General features: G+C 36.4%; 1 protein-coding gene across 8 annotated transcripts in view; it reads right to left on the bottom strand.

Annotated features, from left to right (window-relative positions):
* Positions 1–18,665, bottom strand: part of FRYL (FRY like transcription coactivator) — a 168,997-nt gene that overhangs the window by 77,148 nt on the left and 73,184 nt on the right. For all 8 annotated transcript variants that reach the window (XM_082050200.1, XM_082050199.1, XM_082050201.1 and 5 more), the window contains 8 exons: positions 17,689–17,888; positions 11,350–11,403; positions 5,615–5,754; positions 5,066–5,162; positions 2,638–2,717; positions 2,035–2,115; positions 1,401–1,569; positions 238–330 (listed from right to left, as the gene is read on the bottom strand). In XM_082050200.1, the coding sequence (XP_081906326.1) occupies positions 238–330; positions 1,401–1,569; positions 2,035–2,115; positions 2,638–2,717; positions 5,066–5,162; positions 5,615–5,754; positions 11,350–11,403; positions 17,689–17,808 (834 nt within the window). In that variant the 5' untranslated portion in view covers positions 17,809–17,888. The remainder of the gene's footprint in view (positions 1–237; positions 331–1,400; positions 1,570–2,034; positions 2,116–2,637; positions 2,718–5,065; positions 5,163–5,614; positions 5,755–11,349; positions 11,404–17,688; positions 17,889–18,665) is intronic.

Here is an 18,665-nt window from a genome sequence, read left to right as displayed (position 1 = left end):
GAGCACACTGTACCCTACCTCACCTTTGCTAATACAACTCCAATTTTAGGCAACAATCACAGCAAGTGTGTCCATCTTACTACGATGAAACTTTCTGAGCTGTGGTAAAGAGTCAGCGTGAGGTGTGCAGAGCTGCTGTAGCTTCGCGTTGGCCTGTTGATGAAGCTTTACACGAGCCAGCAAAGAGAGTCTAATGGAAAGTGAGGGGAATAGCAGGGGGCAAAGAAAAATACTTACAGCAGCCACAGGAATGAGGATTTCCACAAACAAACCGGCAAGTGCATGTTTTATATCTTTATCTTTTACTTCCAGGAAGTATTGAGCACATTCCTTAGTAAGAAAGCATTAGAAAAATCCTTAGAAAAAAGACAAGAGTCACTATGCCACAAAAACCACTAGCAGCATCACATCAATTGCAGCTTGAATTTAAAACATGCAGTGTATTTATTATAAGTTAGTCATACAATCCTTGACAACATCAACTTTACAAAACATCAGAAACTTTAAAACCTGTTTCCCCAGCAATCAGAAAGAAATTGAAAGAACATTTGTAACACCAGACAGCTACTTACTTTCTGCTCAGAATATAAAGAGTACTCAGAACATGAAATAATATAAATATGCAGTTTTCCTCAAATTATTCTGAAGTTGTAAAAAAAAAAAAAAAAAAAGGCAGCTTATCTCTACTGAAATTATTAGAAAATTACATTTTATTTTTGTATAGTCATTTTCGTTATCAAGATGACTTCAATGCAGAGAAAATTTTACAGAGAAATAAATAATCCACACACCTGTATGTATACTCCACTATAACAAAATGACCACTCTGGATACAATCTAAAGCACCTACGTGTACACTATTTAATTCAGGATTGAGATCAATGTCAATGGCTGTTAAATAGCACTAATAAAATTTAGGACCAAGTTGCAAGAACTTCAGTTACTGTGGAATGGGTGAGTTATCCGGTAAGGCAGTTTTTAATCCACAACCAAGAGAAGCAATGAAAGAGAATTTAAGTCTCTCTGAAAATTAAATGAAGTGGTTTTCTTAGAAAAAGTGTTTGTTGGCATCTCAGTTGTTAAAAAAAAGTACTTTTTTTCCTTTAAGGCATTGCTTTCATAGAGAAAGAAAATTATTTGATTGCTACTCATTTTCGTTTAGTCTCTAATAAATTCATATATGTTTGCCACACTACTGAGACAATTGAGAATGGGTTCTCATTATGCTAGGTACTTACAAACTGCAGAGAAACAAATGATTAATACCTCTGAGAACTTACTAAACAGGAAAGTATGAAGAACAACATACAGGTAGAGTGAGCAGCTGCTCACAGCATCATTATAGCTTCATGACTTAATCAAAATCATGCTCATTCCAGTTTTCTGTAATATTCATTTACCTGCATGAACTGAAATGATGCTTCAAAATCCTCCACGGGATACATCTTTACTCGAAAAAACTTCATTCCCATAATCAAACTGATGATACTTTGTACTACATGAGGACTCTGTTCTTTTTGTCGCAGTTCCTTTAATTCAGTGACAAACTTCTTCCTAACAGCTTGAAACCTGAACAAGGGATATAGATTGCAATTACCTGCATTCTTAGTTACTTTTATGTGATGTCTATAATTTTGAACTAATTTCTTTAGTCTGTTAATGATAACAGCACCTACAGTAAAAGAAACACAATCAAGATGAACCCTGTTACTTAAAATCTAGGCATTTAAGAGTGCCCATGATAATAAGCACATTAGAATATGTTAACTGAACGACTGACTGATACCAGGCGTCCTTTCCCTGCACCTACTAGTTGACAACAAAGCAATTCAGTACTGCACTAAAGATTATTTCTTGATTTGTTCAAATTTATTGTACTGGAACACAAAATGGTCATGCCAGATTACACCTGACTACGCTTTACACTTAAAAGATTAGTTACTGGGGTCAGTAATAAATGCTACTATATTAAATAGCCTTTAAGTCTAGAGTCATTTTTCTCCAAATCCAAGAAGAGTCTGAGACTGAACTTACTTTGACTGAGCAAGAACTCCTGTCACTTCTGCGTATAAATCCGCAATAATATGCACATTCCCAGTGTTGGTTCCTGAATACCTACAGAGGAAAAAAAATAAGGGAAAAAGCGGCGGGGGGGAGGTGAGGAGGGGTGGAGGATGGCAAAGAAGGTGCTAAATATAACTTTGTTTTTCTAAAACCACAGTGTGTTCGCAGTTACAAAGAAAAAGTCAATTTCATAGCAAGGTGGATTAAAACCATAAAAACAATTACACTCAACCATAAAATGCATCAGTGACATCTAAAGTGAGGTAGTTTCATTGAGCAGATACAAGGGACATTCTGCATAGAAGTTTACTATAGTTAGCAAAACTCATACTTTCCTTACACTGGCTGGCCATGAAAATCACTCTGTATATTCTAAGCAAAATAAACTCTGCATTATATTGAACACAGCTGTATTCTTTGAAGATATGTTTTCAGTTTAAAGATATCAATCAGTGTTAATCTGCAGTATTATCACATATATTACATGTGAGGCAAAGGAGAATGATCACAACAATCAAGTACAGGCTGGTAATACACAGTATATTTTAAAGTACACATGTGCAGCTTACTTACCCTTCCTTATGTTTAAAGTGCTTAAAAGCCAAGTTTAGAACTTCATGTACTAAAGGATCTGGCACTGGATGAACAGGTATCTGAAATGCAAGTATTGTTTATATGTATGTAACTATACATGTATATATACATGTATGTATGTATGAAGTAAATAAACAGTACAGATGCCCTGTAGAAATCTCTCCCACTACCGTCAAAGGATACATCCTTTGTTGGCATACAATATCAAGTCTTTCTGCCATATCTGAACATTTACACAACATGTATTATGTTCTCTTAAATTATTTTGTATACTGGCTTTTAGGGACTAAATTAATAATAAAATAGAAAACAGTAATGTAAGCACTATTAATTTGTCATCAAAATTTATGAGACTATGTTAACTGTGCATCTTTTCACACTTTCTACCTTGTGTGGGGTTACTATTACACATTTATCCTCAAAATGCGATTAATCTCAATATAAATGAAGACAAAACCAGATAATAAGAATGAAGAAGTTATCATCATCTCCATTTTAGACTTTCTGCAGATGAAAGCAGCCAAAACATGTAAGAATCCTTCTAGCAGTAAGTAACAATTTGGTGAGAAACCAAAACCAAGCATTGATTAGAAGGCCCTTTTTTACTGAGCTTCTCTTTGACATGATCACTTTCCTCAGGTTTAAAAGAGCACATTTTTAAAAAAATTGGATGTATTAATTAGAAAAAGCACTATATATAACTATGAAGTCACAATATCTTAAACATTTCAAAGCAACTCAGGTAGGGACTAGGATCACCCTACTAAACATTACTGCTTAAGAGTGCTTAAGGTTGTCACCAAAATATATTAGAAGAAAAGATGACTGCCTCATCTACAGAAAACAAAGCACTCACTGCTTGGTAATTTCATACTCTTCTGCATCAAAAAAGCTATTTGTCTAAGAATTTCCAGTTACTGGAAATGGCTATTTACATGCATATTCATACAATGAGTAATATGTAGTCATTTAAGCAAGAGATTTTTGTTCCTGCATAGGTCACGTCTGTCACCCTCTCTCTGGTTGCTCTGTGCATATTACAGAAAGGGCTGGATCATACCCTTTGCACCCTCTAAAACCAGTTTCTAAGAACCAAACAATGACAGGGCTCCCAGGAAGATGGTTGTAAAGTGAATGTAAATACATCTATTGATCAAAAGCTATCCTTTCTGCGCTGTGTTTGCCTAACTGAAGATTCACAATTACAGGCAGAACACACCAACTCTCCTTTAGATAACTTTTAATGTTAAATTGACGAAAGGGTTCTCTCAAGTGGTGCATCTATGTTTAGTGGCCCATTGCAGGTCTTTAGCAGTAGAAAGTATCTTTATTGGAAAAATACCTTTTTTGTCTGGAGTGACAGTGAGAGGCTCCCCAAGCATTACAGGAGTCACCACCGACTCTCTTCAAGACCAAAACTTTGGCACCTCTCTTGATATCCAAGTCACTGACAACATGTATTCTACTCAGCAGAAAAGCTAGTACCAGTTCAAAATACCGAAGCTACCAATGCAATCCTGCAACCCTAAACAGCCTTTTCCAGCTCTCTTTTTCTTTTGCACTGATAAAAAATTTAGGCAGGGAGTTTCTGTAGAACACTAACACATAAGAGTTTGATGGATTTAATACTGTTCTCTGCATCTCTGTGCATGCAGTACACAAATATCACTTTGGATGATTGGTTAGTGTCTCAAAGGACAGGCAACTCTTCACAACATGCCATACACAACCACATAGACATAAATCTCCTACAAATTATTTGCAAACTAAACCATAGATCTTACTTTACTTAGTACAGAAAGCCACTTAATTTTCCTGTACCTATGCATAAAAGACATTAACTACTTATGTATTTGAAACATGAAATTTGCTCATTTGCTTTGTTTCAAACCCTTTCTTACAGTAACTGTTTTCCTCTCTCAAAAAATGAGAGAAAAAAATGCTGCTACTAGAAGTCAAGCTCTACCATCTTGCAAATTTGATATTAACAGAAATTGTCCCTGACATTATCTAGCACTGGACTATAAGGGCAAGGAAAATTACATACCCTTTCTCATTTTTTTTGAAAAGTGACATTTAAATCTTGTCATTCAATGATTTCATGACGTATTTCAAAAAATTTTAAGCAGACAAAAGGTACTGAACATAAATAAAATGTTATTTTTTACAGTTTTACTTTTTGCAGTACATCAGTAGCTTTGAATTAGCATATCCACGACATGAACTGAGATAATGCAGGCAGGTAAAGAGAAGACAGGAGAGGCCAAAGGCTTTATGCAACTGAGAACGGAACTACAGTCTTGCATACACTCATCATATACATGCTCCAGTTTTCAATATAAAAATGACCAAAACTAACATTAAAAACAAAAGATCAAAAGAAGTTTGTCAAAGCAAAAGAGCTTACCTGTTTTAGAACCTCTATTAAAACTAAACAAAAAATGAAATCTACAGCTAAGTCCCTCCTTTCAAGTAGATAATCTCTTTCACGTTGTTGGTCATCCCTAAAAGAAGAAATCAAGAACACACGTATCATGTACAAAATTGAACACAAATATTGCAGAGAAAGGGAACATGTTTCATTCGTGCAATAGTTGTTGCACACGTATATAAAATGGATGATTAGAAAGACTTTGGGATTTGGTCCATCACTGACATCATTGTCCTCTCCTGAAAGGAGCTGCCAACAACCAAAACAATTAAAAAATGGGACAAACTGGATTGGAATTATTAGTCTCCAACTTCCTTCTGTATATCAACCCTAAAATCATTAAGTCACTTTATGTGTATCACCTATACAAGTTAAATATACTACACCTCACAGAAGCCCATGCTCTTTCTACACAGATTTAGGTAATAACAGATCCAAATACAAAATGCTTGTCAAAAAAGTACAAAGCACACCATTTCTTACAAGAGCACACAAAAACCAGACTTTTGTAAGGAAAACTCTTACCCCTTTGATTTTGTGCTAGACCGAGGTCTATATTCATAAGATTCATCTTCTGTTCCATTCTGACGCCTGTACCAGTCAAACAAGGTGCGTAATAAAGAGGGGAGACAGTGCTCTGCTACTGAGCTCATAGAGCTTATCAACTGAAAAAAAAAAAAGAAAAATAGTTTAGCATGATAATCTAAAAATCCTAGAATTATAATAATTCTTTCAGATTGGTATTTAACATTAAAAACTGTGTATCATATAATTTTACAGAGTGGCAACTTTATGTATCATTTTCATCCACGACAATTACTGTACATATGACACTCAATTATTGTAAATATGATACTCAATTATATATGACAGTCAATTATTATGACAAATTTAAGTAGACAAAGTGTTCCAAAGCTCACAGGGATCACAGAATCCTATTTTTTTTACAGATAATCCATATAAAACAATTAAGAAAACAGCAGAGACTTTAGGATGTCCCTGAATGCTACCATATGTATCTTTTAAGTATATATACCTTTACATTATAAATGACAGATAAGAGATAACCCTCCTAAGCCTTCCAAAACGTGCTGCTTTGGTTATTATACAAATAAAAATAAGAGGTTTTTATATATTCTACTTTACTTTTAATACATTTGACCATCTAGATTTCAAGCTTTATTTATTTTCAGCATAACTTCCTTATCTACTGTCCTCTTTCAAAAAACCCACATGAGTCAGTCATAAACTTATCTGTGAAACAGTGGCAACAGAAGCCATTATAGAACAAAGACCTTAACCTGGTATGAAACTTAAATTCTTGAGGCTTCCTTTAACTCATCAGTGCCCAGGCCTGGAGAGGAGAAGAATGACTGGAGAAAGACAGCAGAAAGCAGCTGTAAACTCCCTGCAGGGAGCAAACCCACCCCCAGAACACTGTCTGGAAAAGGAGTTACCACATTGCTCACTGGTGCCATGTATTAATTACCTCTCGCATCTTTCAAGTAAGAGGTTTGAATAGAAGTCATCCTCAGTATTCTGCAAAAGCAAGATAAGACTCCAGCCATTTTTTCTTTGTCTTCATTTGAAGCATCTTGGTTTTTCAGGTTTGGGAAAGGGATGGGGCAGGTAAACCCCATGGAAACCTCAGGAGGGCCTTTCAACCATCTGAATACTTTACTCAGCTTGTTAACCAGTCAGCTACTCAAGACACAAGAATTAGAAGTAGCTTTACCCTCTGAAATATCTCTTAATTATGTAAATGAGTGGAGAAACTTCCTCAAAATAAGTAAAATCTTCTGTAAACTCACAAAAATTTAAAATTAATCCCAGTGTATCAACAAAATATATACATTCTAAAACTGAACAGAAACTAGGTTTCATTAATAACTTTTGACTAGAATAATGAGATTACTTTTTTCTTATTGTCTGTCAACTGAACATTCACTAGCAATGGACTCTGAGGAAAAACCAGGCATGTTTGCTGCATGAGGGACACGCAGGATGAACTGCACAAAAAGAGGAAGGCAGTTATTGCAGGCAACACAAAACCGCACCAAGTCTTTTTAAGACAGAAAAACAGAAGCTAGAAATACTCTGTAAGCCTGCCATAATGTCTTGCATCTCAGAACAAAGGCTAAATTTTAAGAATACTTTCATTCTTATACTAACATACATTTAAGTCTTTATGACTTGCTTTGGAAACCAAACATGTTGTAAGCCTGTTCCTTGTGCACCGGTAGCCATACAAAGTAAATACCCTCTCAACCAACCAACATACATCAGACTTCTGGAAGTGGACACTAAGAACCAGCTTAATTTTACCACTGTAAAGTTACACTGTGATCAGAAATGAAGCAGCAAGAGATGAAAAGGAATATGTACAAATTAAGATGTCGCTCAAGAGAATTTTCTGACATGGCAGAGGTCTGACAAACTTCCTTGGAAAAACAAACAAACAAAAAAAACATAGCAAAAACTTGTGAAGAGGGAGAGGAGAAGAGGAAAGAAAACCTATGAGGAAATTTGAGATGCTTATGGACTACTATTAAAGCTATCATCCTTCAGTAAGAGGAAGCATCAGACAAAAAGGACCAATCTGTATTGATAAAACTTCAAAACCTCTTCACTGAGATTTCATGTGCAAGAAATGCCTGTTGCTTCCATCAGCTTGGGGTACTCAGACATCTCAGCTGATGTCACCCCAGCCACAAGCAGAAATCACAAGTTAAAAGCACTAATGTATTTGGGGGGAAGAAAATGAAAGATTCAGAAAGCAGAAAGAATGAAGCCTCATCAGTTACTAAAGTGAAGGTATTAAACTCAGTACCAAATCATAAATGTAAATGACAATCCTTAAAATGAAAGCTAAAGCTAAACTTGATGAAGAAGGGATCTATCACCAAGTAGAGCAATCCAAAATGTGTTTTGCCTTCAGAATTCGCTGCCAATTCCCATACCCCAGATAACCTTAACACTGGAGAAATACATTGATTTCCCTTTCTCTGAAGATAATGATATATCCAATATGTACCCACACAACAGGACAGGAAAAGATTAGGTGAACAATTAAGTTACCCTACGCTGACAACGTAACATGACTCCACAAAGCACCTCTCCTCTGTCCTCCTTTTGAACTGATGTGTTTATTAGTAGAAGAAAAAGAAGGAAACTACATTTTAATCTTTACCAAACCTTTTCCTTAGTTTTTCCTGCAAGCTTTCACAGTATATAAATACTGCTACCATTCTCAAACATTCCAGAGGTTAGGTAATTTACATCAACTTCCACAGAAACAAGCTGTATCACATGCATTGAAAAATTTGTCATTCATGAAGTTCTAAACTCAGAAACTACTGGCATTATAAAGCATTTTCCTCTTGAAATGAATTGTCAGTTTTATGTTACATGTTTTTATTTCCTACCAAGTTTTGAATCCTTAACATTTTAACGAAAAGACATTGGAATGATTGGGAAGATTAAATCTTTGCTCATATTACATGGCTGCTAAACAGAACAAGAGCTATATGCTTATTCTTTTTATTTAATTACCATACTGTTTGGATACCAAATGCAACCCCTCTTATTTTAGCATTAAATTATGCCTAGGTTGAAGGCAGCAATCCAGACAAAGAGAGATCCTGTAATGCCCAAGAGGACAGGCAGGGTTTCTCACATTGCTCGCAATGAAACAGCAAAGTCTGCTCCAGTCTTAAAGGCCAAAACACATTGTCAATTACTGCACTTAATGTACTCATCAGCACATTGAGAGATAAAAAGAGAGAGATGCAAAATTACAGTAAGATGCTAGAGACCAAATCCCAGCTACGGGCAAAATCCTGAACCTGAAAACATGGCTCAGGTTGTGGCTAACTGCAAACAGCCTGAAGTGGCCTGAACCACAGAGACACATCTGCTCTCAGCAAAGTCACCGAGATGGCCTCTGTGCGCTCACAAAGTTTTGGTGTCTTATGACAAGAGTAGGAAATTGCCAAGTATTTCCTAAAACAAACAAAAGAAGAAAACTACAAGCTATTTCAGTTTCAAGCTGTACAAGCAAAAATATTTTAAGAAATGCCATATATGCTCTATAAAAAAATTCCCTTCTGGTAGCTTCTTGAAGCACTGGGAATGATAAAGGGAAAGCATTGCTACTAAAATGCTACATTTTTAACAGTTTAGAAGTGTATCAACATAAAAATTTCCTTATCATTTTGCAAAGTTTCATCTCTTTTAGCTAAATTTACATTTTTGTTCAAATTAAAACCCTAATGACAAACAAAAGAGTTGTACTGTTTGAAAATTAAATACTATTGGTTTTGCACACTCTGATCTAATAGCAACCCTCTCGGACTGCTTCCAACAGAAATAACTTACCATCCCATTAAACAGCTATTTTACTTTCTCATTACAGGGACAGGCAACACTACACACCATCCTCTTCCATCCCTCTTCTCATCAATTACTAAGCTGAGAGAACAAGTGTTAATTAGATACCATCTTACTCCCAGAACTCGTAATGTGTTTCAGTTATGCTCTTCATATTCACAAAGTACAGCTAAAGCCACTTTTTAGACTCAAATTCCTAACTCTCTAGAGATCTCTAGGTGAACAAAGTTGGCCCAGTGACAGCCCCAGCTTCTCTGCTGTGTCACTGGGTGCTGCGGCTCTGCATCTGGATCCTATTCTCTCCCAGACTCTGCCAATAATCTTTTACTCTGCTGTCTCCTCCCCTGATGGAGAATTGATCTTAACACAGGTTTCATACACTCAGCAATGAACCAAGACAAACTATCTGAATTCCTTTTGCCAAACAATGTTCAAAATTCCAGATCAAAACTGACAATCCCTGTCAGCACAAGGCAGCCATTCTGCTCTGACTCTCCGAAGTACTTTTTCAGCACCACTAAGATTCAAATCTCAATGAGCTCCAAGCAGATTACAAATAACAAAGGAACAAAATAAGAATTCACACACACATATATATATACACACAATCAAAACTAAGTGTTTTTAAAGTACTACATTTTCAGGAAAACTAGTTTATTTCTATATTACAAGATTTCAAAACTTACATGATTTACCTCTTATTTTTCTAAACACAGCACATTTGTAGAACCTGTATCTAGTTTAATACATGACTCCCAGTGATTTGCAAAAAAACCCCATGTTTAACTGAGGAAAAATGTCAGAGTAGGAGGAGGGGCAGAGTTAGCAGAAAAATCAGTAATACTACAGATATACAGATTTCCTTAGATCAATCCCAATCATGTATATTATTTAGCTTTTGATCAGTTTTGAAACAAAATAATGTAGTTGCCAAAGACTTTATGTCATATCCCACCACACCCATTTTCCTTCTTATGAGTAAACCTTCGTTTAGGAGATGAGAAAACATTAAAAGGCTATTTAAGGTTTTGGTAGCAGCTTTGGATTTGTTTTCCCTTGTTTCTCTTTTGGGAGGAGGTGCACAGATGTGTATTGATTGAAAAGCAGAGGCAGGTCCACAGATTTCACTGCAACATCTCATACCTATATCTGAGGAGTAATGGAAAGCATAAAGCAAAACTCCCATTACAGAAGGTATAGACAGAACACCAATCTTTGTACAGTAAGATACTATTCAATAATAGTAAAGAACAGGCAATTAATGGGGATTGATCTGAATTCTGCCTCTCCATTGCCAGGAAGCAGTTATGGGACAAAAACACATCTACACTATGAAAGAATTAGAAATACAGACAATAAGCGTCAATAAATTGAGGAGAGAGTTACTCCAGTTCACAGTAAGTGAAACAGAATATCCTCAAAGTGCAACCAAGGGCAAAGTAACATACTGAATCTACCTTATGTCTTCTGCCATAGAATAAAAAAGCCCTCAGTAAGCGCCATGTTACTGAAATTAACACTATTTGCTAATAAAAGCAGAACCCCAAACACTGAAACAAGGGATATGAGCTGAGGTCACAGAAAGCCTGTAACAGGACTAGAAATATATTGTCTTTTTTGTCCTCTACCATATTTCAGCATCTTTCCTCCAGCAGCTTCCACTGCCATCTTTAAACAATCAATCTACTCTAGTAGTTTCTTACTATCATATTCTACAATGGAAAACAGTGTCTTCAAACGCAAGGTCTAAATTTTCTAATGCTGATTCAGACATGGATATTCCAAGTCATTACAACAGCGGAACCACCATTTAGCAAAAACAGAGGCCATCTTGATCTAATAAAAACTGCCTTCAATTATGTATCTCCTACCTGATCAAACTGAAGATCTTCACCTCTTTGAAGAGATCTGGACAAGAGCTTTTCCTGTAAAAAAAAATAAAAACAAACATGAATTTCACAATGCAATCAACTGTAATCCAAGACAGATTCCTTCCTTCTTAGTTATGTCACAGAACAAAGAGATAACTTTTGATGTGAATATTTGCATTATTTTTCAGCTAGAACCATTTCTGAAGATGTAATGTGTACTCACAAAATAGAAGAACACAGACCTAAAATTAATTTGGTAGCTTAACAGTAATAATGTTAAAGCCTGACAAAGAGGAAATGTCCAAGACCTCTCCCAAGCAGGAGGGCCCAGAGCATTGCGCTCAGCAGAGACCGCTGGCTACGGGCGCCAAGCGTAGCTTGGAAGGAAAGCCATTCCCTCCTGAATTAACAAGCATGTCCATGTTCATATAAGGCAGTTGTTGTAAGTTACAAGAAATAATTTTAAAATGCCTCCATAAAGGCAGAGACAATTGTGCAATGCATTTCCAATCTGTATTTTTCCTGAACTGCAATGAAAAATAGCTAGAAAACCTAGTCCAGGAAACAGACAATGTCAGTGTTAATCTGCTTTATATTTGAAATAACTTCATAAGGTACAGAAAATATGCAACATTACTAGAACATAACTATTACAATATTTCGTTGCTACCAGTACCGTAAGATGTACTGCTCTGTTAACAGCAAAATTAAATTATATTCATGACAAAATAATTTATTGAGACTTAAAGCATTGAGAAAACAAAACACACATGAACTGTAATACACAATTCTTACTAGTCACTCTTGAGAGTACCAAATTATACAGTTACAAGAAAGAAAACTTGTAAAAAAAAACAAAAATCAAAAGAAATTTAAAAACCCACAACCAACAACAAAGTCCCACGTACTGGCTCTGAGTGTCAATGATTTACCATAAGCCAAGTGCCACAGTAACAGCTTGAAGGCCACGCGAAACATCAGTAAGATATATAAAGTCATGATGAGCATTTTCAGCTCATTTTAAACTGCTTTTCACTTGATTATAAATGAGTTTAAAATGTTATCTTCAACAAGGAAAGCAGAAAAAGTACTGAAGGTAAGGAGTTCACAGCTCACATTGGATTGCAGTGAGCAAACACGGAGCTTCTAGGGAGCATGTTTAGCAAGTCCTAAGCTGGAAAAGCTGTTAAGTAGCCTGGTCTGGGCTGTAAAAGGAGGTGTCAGCAGTACTGATAAACAGGTTGTGTCTCAGTTCACACACAATAATTGCTCAGTGGTTTACTACGAGACAACACCCCTGCTGTCAGGTTGTTGACAGAAAATTCAGAAGTCCGTATTGCTTGGCATTTAACACTTGTAAGGCTGCAACCGACAGGTTGGCAGACACCAACTGGGATTGCATGTACCAAGTCCAAGATTCAAACTGGCACCTTATTTTTGCTTATCTTAATCATAATCTTGAAAACACATGACAATACCTGGCGTTTTCTGCTAGGATGGCAGCTGCATTTGCTGTTCAAAAGGACAATCTCTAGCAACTATTACAGCCTCTAAAAGCTTGAATTCAACATTGCCCAGGTAAAAAGCATTTGCCTACTTTAAAGGTATAACTTGAAATAATATAGGTGCCAATTCAAAAGTCAGACCATTTCACTTCCTATAATCCAAAGAAACACACATAATTGTCTAAGAAAACACTGTCATTTCTGTACACCTCCAGTATGCCTAACTAAAAAATATTTTAACAAAGAAGGTGGTTTCAGGAAAAGGCATTTAATATCCTCAGATAGTTCTATTTGTTCATCAGCTGGTGTATTAGCCAATATTCTTTCACTGTGTATTCAAAAGCAAGCAAACTGTTTCAGATACTAGCAAATAAACACATTTTGGCAACTTACAAATTCATATAATTTTACATGTTAAATCTGTTTAAAATAGTGTTAAGAGAATCAACATTTTGCAGCAGATACTAGAAGATCCAGAGAGCACTTGCTAATCAGAATTCACTTTTAACTAGAATTTCTCCCTCTCCTTTTTTAATAAGGAAATGTCTGCTGTGGTGAATTCATGTTATCTGCACTACACTTTTAGATAAATTGCACAAATAATTGTAATCTTATCTATAAAGCTGAAACACGAGAAATGTTCCACCCTATATAAACACTGTATATTGCTGAATAAGCTGAAGGAAAAAAACCTATAAGACTATTTCCTGAGAAGACAGAGAACTGACTTTCCTGGAAGATGGTAAAAAGTCAGGTTCCTTTAGTCTCCTTATTATACAAATGCCCCAACACACCACGTTTCCATCATGGTACTACAAAACTATCATACAGGTGAACAAACACTGGGGTTTTTGTAGCCACTGTATGTGTCTAAAACCCAAAATAGATAAATTATAATTAAAAACAAAAATCAAAGAGCTGTGAAATAATCTTTAAGTCTTTAGACGACAAACTTGAAATTCATGTCAACAGATAGCAAACTATTTTTAAGATAGTTCTGAAAGTTTAGCTTCCCCTCCAATCTGTACTCATTGATATACTGTACATTAGTTGATATAACTTTTAAGATCTTTTGTATCAGAAAGAAAGAAGACCTTACAAGTTCATAATCATCTCTATTATTTTTCCTCAGCATTAAAAATCTTAACTGCTAAAAGGTAAACATCACCATAGTTAATATAACACCGACCAAACAAATGCGACATGATCGAATAATACTCTTTAACTCAGTTACAGGTTTATCAAAGCCTTTGAATTATTCATAAGGCTTTAAAATTTATTTTCTTCCAATGTCTTTTTCTAACCCTGCTTTGTCATGGCCCCAGTCATTTCATACAACTTCCAAAAATCTATCCAACAGCATAAAGGTCTGGAAACTTTCACTGAATTAATAATTTAAGATTTATTTTCCTGGCTTCCTGAAGTTCAGAGAGAGATGGAAACAACAGGTCTACATTTATCTTTTACAAGTGAAACAAAAAAAACCCCACTATTGAATTAACCAAAGAGCACTTTGCATCCATTGCATAAAGCAGAAATGTCAACATACGGCAGGCAGCGGGGATCAGGATGTAGACAGACGTGCGGGTGCTGTGCAAACAACTGCACTCCTGGAAAAAGGTCCCACCCGTTGGCCCCTCGCCAGCATTCACTGACCCGGCCCCTGGCAGCCAGCAGGGCCAGCGGGGCAGCCAGGGTGAGCACAGCAAAACCCGCGTCCTTGTCTCTGTGTCCCAGCAAGAAGCCAGAGCAGCGACGCTGTCCCATCGCCTCCCTGAGCCCGGGCGGTGGGCAGCACCTCACCCGGTGTCAGGGCAGCGTGCGAGAAACACTGCCCTGAACACACGCCGTGCGCTGAACTTTACAGACTTCTGACGAGCTTTGGAAAGCACCGAGACAAGACTTGCAGAAGCGGACAGTACCAGTCTAAGCAATGTTTAGTATCTCCATGATGGAACAAAGTTGCTGGTGTTGGCCAACACACTTAAATACTCTTGCTAGTTCTGACTTAAATATGATACTGAGCTACAATTTAGTAAGTTAGTAGCTTACCTAGTTCACAGCTTGGGAACTTGGTGGTACCATGTCAAACTCTCTGCCTAAATTCTATCCATCTATATTTACATGCAGCCTGACAAAATACAAGGTAACTGAGTTTGTCACTAATCTTTTTCACTGGTATGGTTTTCTTCACATTTGGGGGAAGGCTGGTATTATGTCTCAGTCATCCTTGCTCAGCTGAGAAAGAGTATTTTAAGCCACAATAAATTTTGCCTGAGCCCTTTTTCCTTTAAAACTATATACTGCTACAAAAGACTTAGAAGGATTTAGAACAAACACAAAGGTGTTTTAATTTAATTTACCCATTAAAAGGATGATCTTCCTTCCTGCTACTTGAATAATTTATTTTAAGCATTTGCTGATAAGCTCTTTCCATAACTTTGGAAACTCTGTGGTACTAAAATTTTGCAAGCAGAGACCTCTTAATTAAAGCAGTGAAAGGAAACTACTTTGTTACTCACAGAGTATTCTAAATAAATTCACAGCCAGAGAAACCATTTAGTCACTTTTGAAAATCACAAGTACTTCTAAATGAAATCCACACATCTAGCCAAAATGGTACCATCCCCTCAACCCCAGGTGTCGCCTTCATCTGAAGTTACTATTTTTTTTAATTATTATTTTTAATTACTTTTTGCTCCCCTGCTGGCATGTTCATTTTCAAGTTTTAAAAAGTGTCTAGCTCCTAACTTTAATTGGTCTTGCTCCAAATTCTCTCCAACAGCTTCATCCAACAGCCTCACTTCATCTGTCACATTAAAGATTTATGTGACAGTACATATACTCTCCACATTATTATTTGTGGCCAAGTCATCCCACAAAATCAAATCACACTGAAATGATAAAGGGCTCTCCCCTCTTCTGTTAAAACCTTTTCTTCAATCATAGTCTGTGCCTTTCCTTTGCCTCGTCAGCCTTTTTTATTTTTAAATGTTATACACTAGAACTGAATATGCAGTATTTATATTGAATACTATGTACAAAAATAAAACCACTTCAGTACTTTAGTGCTACCTTTCATTGAGACACCTGAGGATCCCTTTTTACCTCTTTGGGTTACATGGACTCAGATTGTTTCAGTTTTCCACAGCTTTTGGTGCTTCTGGTTTTCTATACAGTCCTTCCTTTCTAGTAATATAAACAAAGGAATGCTGGCTCTATGTGTAAATTGACACCTGACTGCACTGAAAAATATTTAATTTAAAGGAATTCAACTTAGCAAATAAACTCAGACAGAACTGTTAAATATCTTCACAAATTACTACTCCATTAATATTTATAATTTCTTATTTTATCCCAGTGAATTTTATACATATTGTATGCAGATTCTGACTAAGGTAGACTTCATGCAGCCACCATAAAACCTCAGCAGACAACAGAGCTGAGAATCATTCTTCTTTGAAAAGTGCACTATTTCATTAATTTCATGAGTTTTCTTATTTTTAATCTTGTGAGATGTTTGGATCTTGTAGGATTAGCAGATTTTAAAACATTTGCTTAAGACTCAACAGCATGGCAGGGAGACACAGCCTGGGATTGTTGTTGGAGTATTTGTTTTATCTGGTGTAGGATCACAACCAGTCCACGTTGTTTGGGCCAAGCACGACCCTCCCTGTACGTTCAGCAGATGAACAGAGGGGCCGAGGCAGTGACGCTCGCAGCAGGAGGCTGGCAGACCCCGGAGCGGAGCTACCTGCCCTTCACACACGGCATCACCACCGCGGAGCCCTCCTCTCACTTCTTCACCTCGTACCCTTCACCATTTGCAAGCTCCTTTTCCTACAAACCCTTCTGTGCTTTCTCATCAAACCCTCCTGAATACCTGACTTTTGCATGTCTATAAGGAAATAGACACATTGTGTTCAAGTTATAGGCTTGCCTGGTACACACACATAAAATATACCCAAGTAGATGTTTACAAAGAAATGTTTCCTTTTCCTCAACCTTTGATCTACTAATGGTTTTACTTAAAGACGATTCCATCGGTGAGACCACAGAACACGTTAGCCCCATTTTTGCATTCTTTCAGACTGCTCCTTAATAACATTTTTTCCTAAAGTTTCAAAACTGGGGCTCAAGCGCTCACAGGTGCACTTCTGCACAGGAACCCTTCTGCACCCAGCAATTGCAAACAGGGGCCCTCTGCCACCTGCAGTGTCTTGCCTGCTCAGTGAATTTCCAGGGTTCTATGTTGGTTTTGTTTGGTGTGGGTTTGTTTGTTTTTGTGGTTTGTGGGTTTTGTTTGTTTGTTTTTCTTTCCCAGAATCCAAGTTTAAAAAAATCTATTTATTTCAGGATCATGCGTCTGGATCACCAATAAAATTTTGCACTTTGCCAAATCTGCACTATATGCTGCCTGCTATATTCTTCCAGGTGTTAGTGTCATTACTTGGGAAAACCAGCCAAATGCATATTTTCTTGAAAATATATTGTCAAAGTATTATTTCAAAGAAACATCAGCAGGAAACACATTTGGCAGTGTTAACGAAGGAAAATTTTTTGTTGTTGCTATTTCCTTTTGTAACTTTACAGAATTTATTAATACTAAGAGGTCTTGTTTCCAGTAACCACTACGTGACAGTTTTAACGGAAGTCAATAAAACATAAACCAGGCAGCAACCCTGTTTGCAGAAGCTTAGTTGAAGTAATTCTTTTGAAAAGTCAACAATATCTGGGGATGTATTTTTCAGTAACCATACATACGATAAATCAACTTACTTTAGAAAAAAAGCAGGACCATTTCAAGGGATACTATGAGAAAAAAAGGACTCACCAAAGGTTCAGCCATTACAACTTCAATTTTCTTTTCAGCTTGAACAGCAAATTCAGCAAAGAGGCTTTTGATGACATACTCGCCAGGTTTGACATCTGGATCAATAGTAATGTTAGACATGATGATGCCTCTCTTTTCCCAGGTGGAAACAACACTTGGAGAAACTCTGCGTTTATTTACTCTGCTGGGTGGCGTGGAGGCTATAAGAAAAAAAAAAAAAAAAAAAAGGAAAATAAAAAGCTATAAAGCAGAGCTTCTAAATACAGTGCCTGTCACTTCTTTACTTTCCCATCCACCACACAGTCATATACACACAGTAAATTCTGTAAATCAGAAGAAGGAAATAACTACCTATAACATCCATCAATTTTTTTTTTATTAGGTAGGAAATTCTGCTCTAAATGTAAGTTGCATAAGGGTTTACAATGTAACTCATTTTTATTAGTGATAAAATGCAAAAATATCTTGCACTGTGTGAACCGCCTCATTCTGAATAAAGCTGCACGATGATCACGGTAAAGATTACAGCTTTTAATATCTGGTACCTTCGGTTCAAGTACGAATAAAAATCAAGTGTTTCAATGAAAAGGGTTATCCCTCTATAGTGTGAGAGGCATCCACTTGATTAAATTTTTATAGACTGCTCATGAAGTTCAAATTTCTACTTGGTGTCCAAATATCTTCAAGAGAAATATTTCCTTGGCCCCTCTAGACACTTTTTGTCAGTAAGCTCATTTTCCTAAAAAGAACCTGAATCCTTTCTAGACATGCCATGCTAACTAGTCTCTAGTCACAGATCTGAAAGACTTGTTCCTTATCAGAAATATTAATTAACTGATCGATACAAATAACATAGAAATATTAGTCTCCCTCTCTAAGGATTAGTGCTTTCATCCTTACACTGAAATTGTCATATACTAAGTTTACATATATTTATGCATCCACCTTTAGTTTTATTTTTTCTCCCTAAACACTGA

Source organism: Streptopelia decaocto, assembly GCF_964273445.1.
Source record: "Streptopelia decaocto genome assembly, chromosome: 4".
NCBI lineage: Eukaryota > Metazoa > Chordata > Aves > Columbiformes > Columbidae > Streptopelia > Streptopelia decaocto.
The sequence above is the reverse complement of the archived record's forward strand: the minus strand, read 5'-3'. Positions and strand labels throughout refer to the sequence as shown.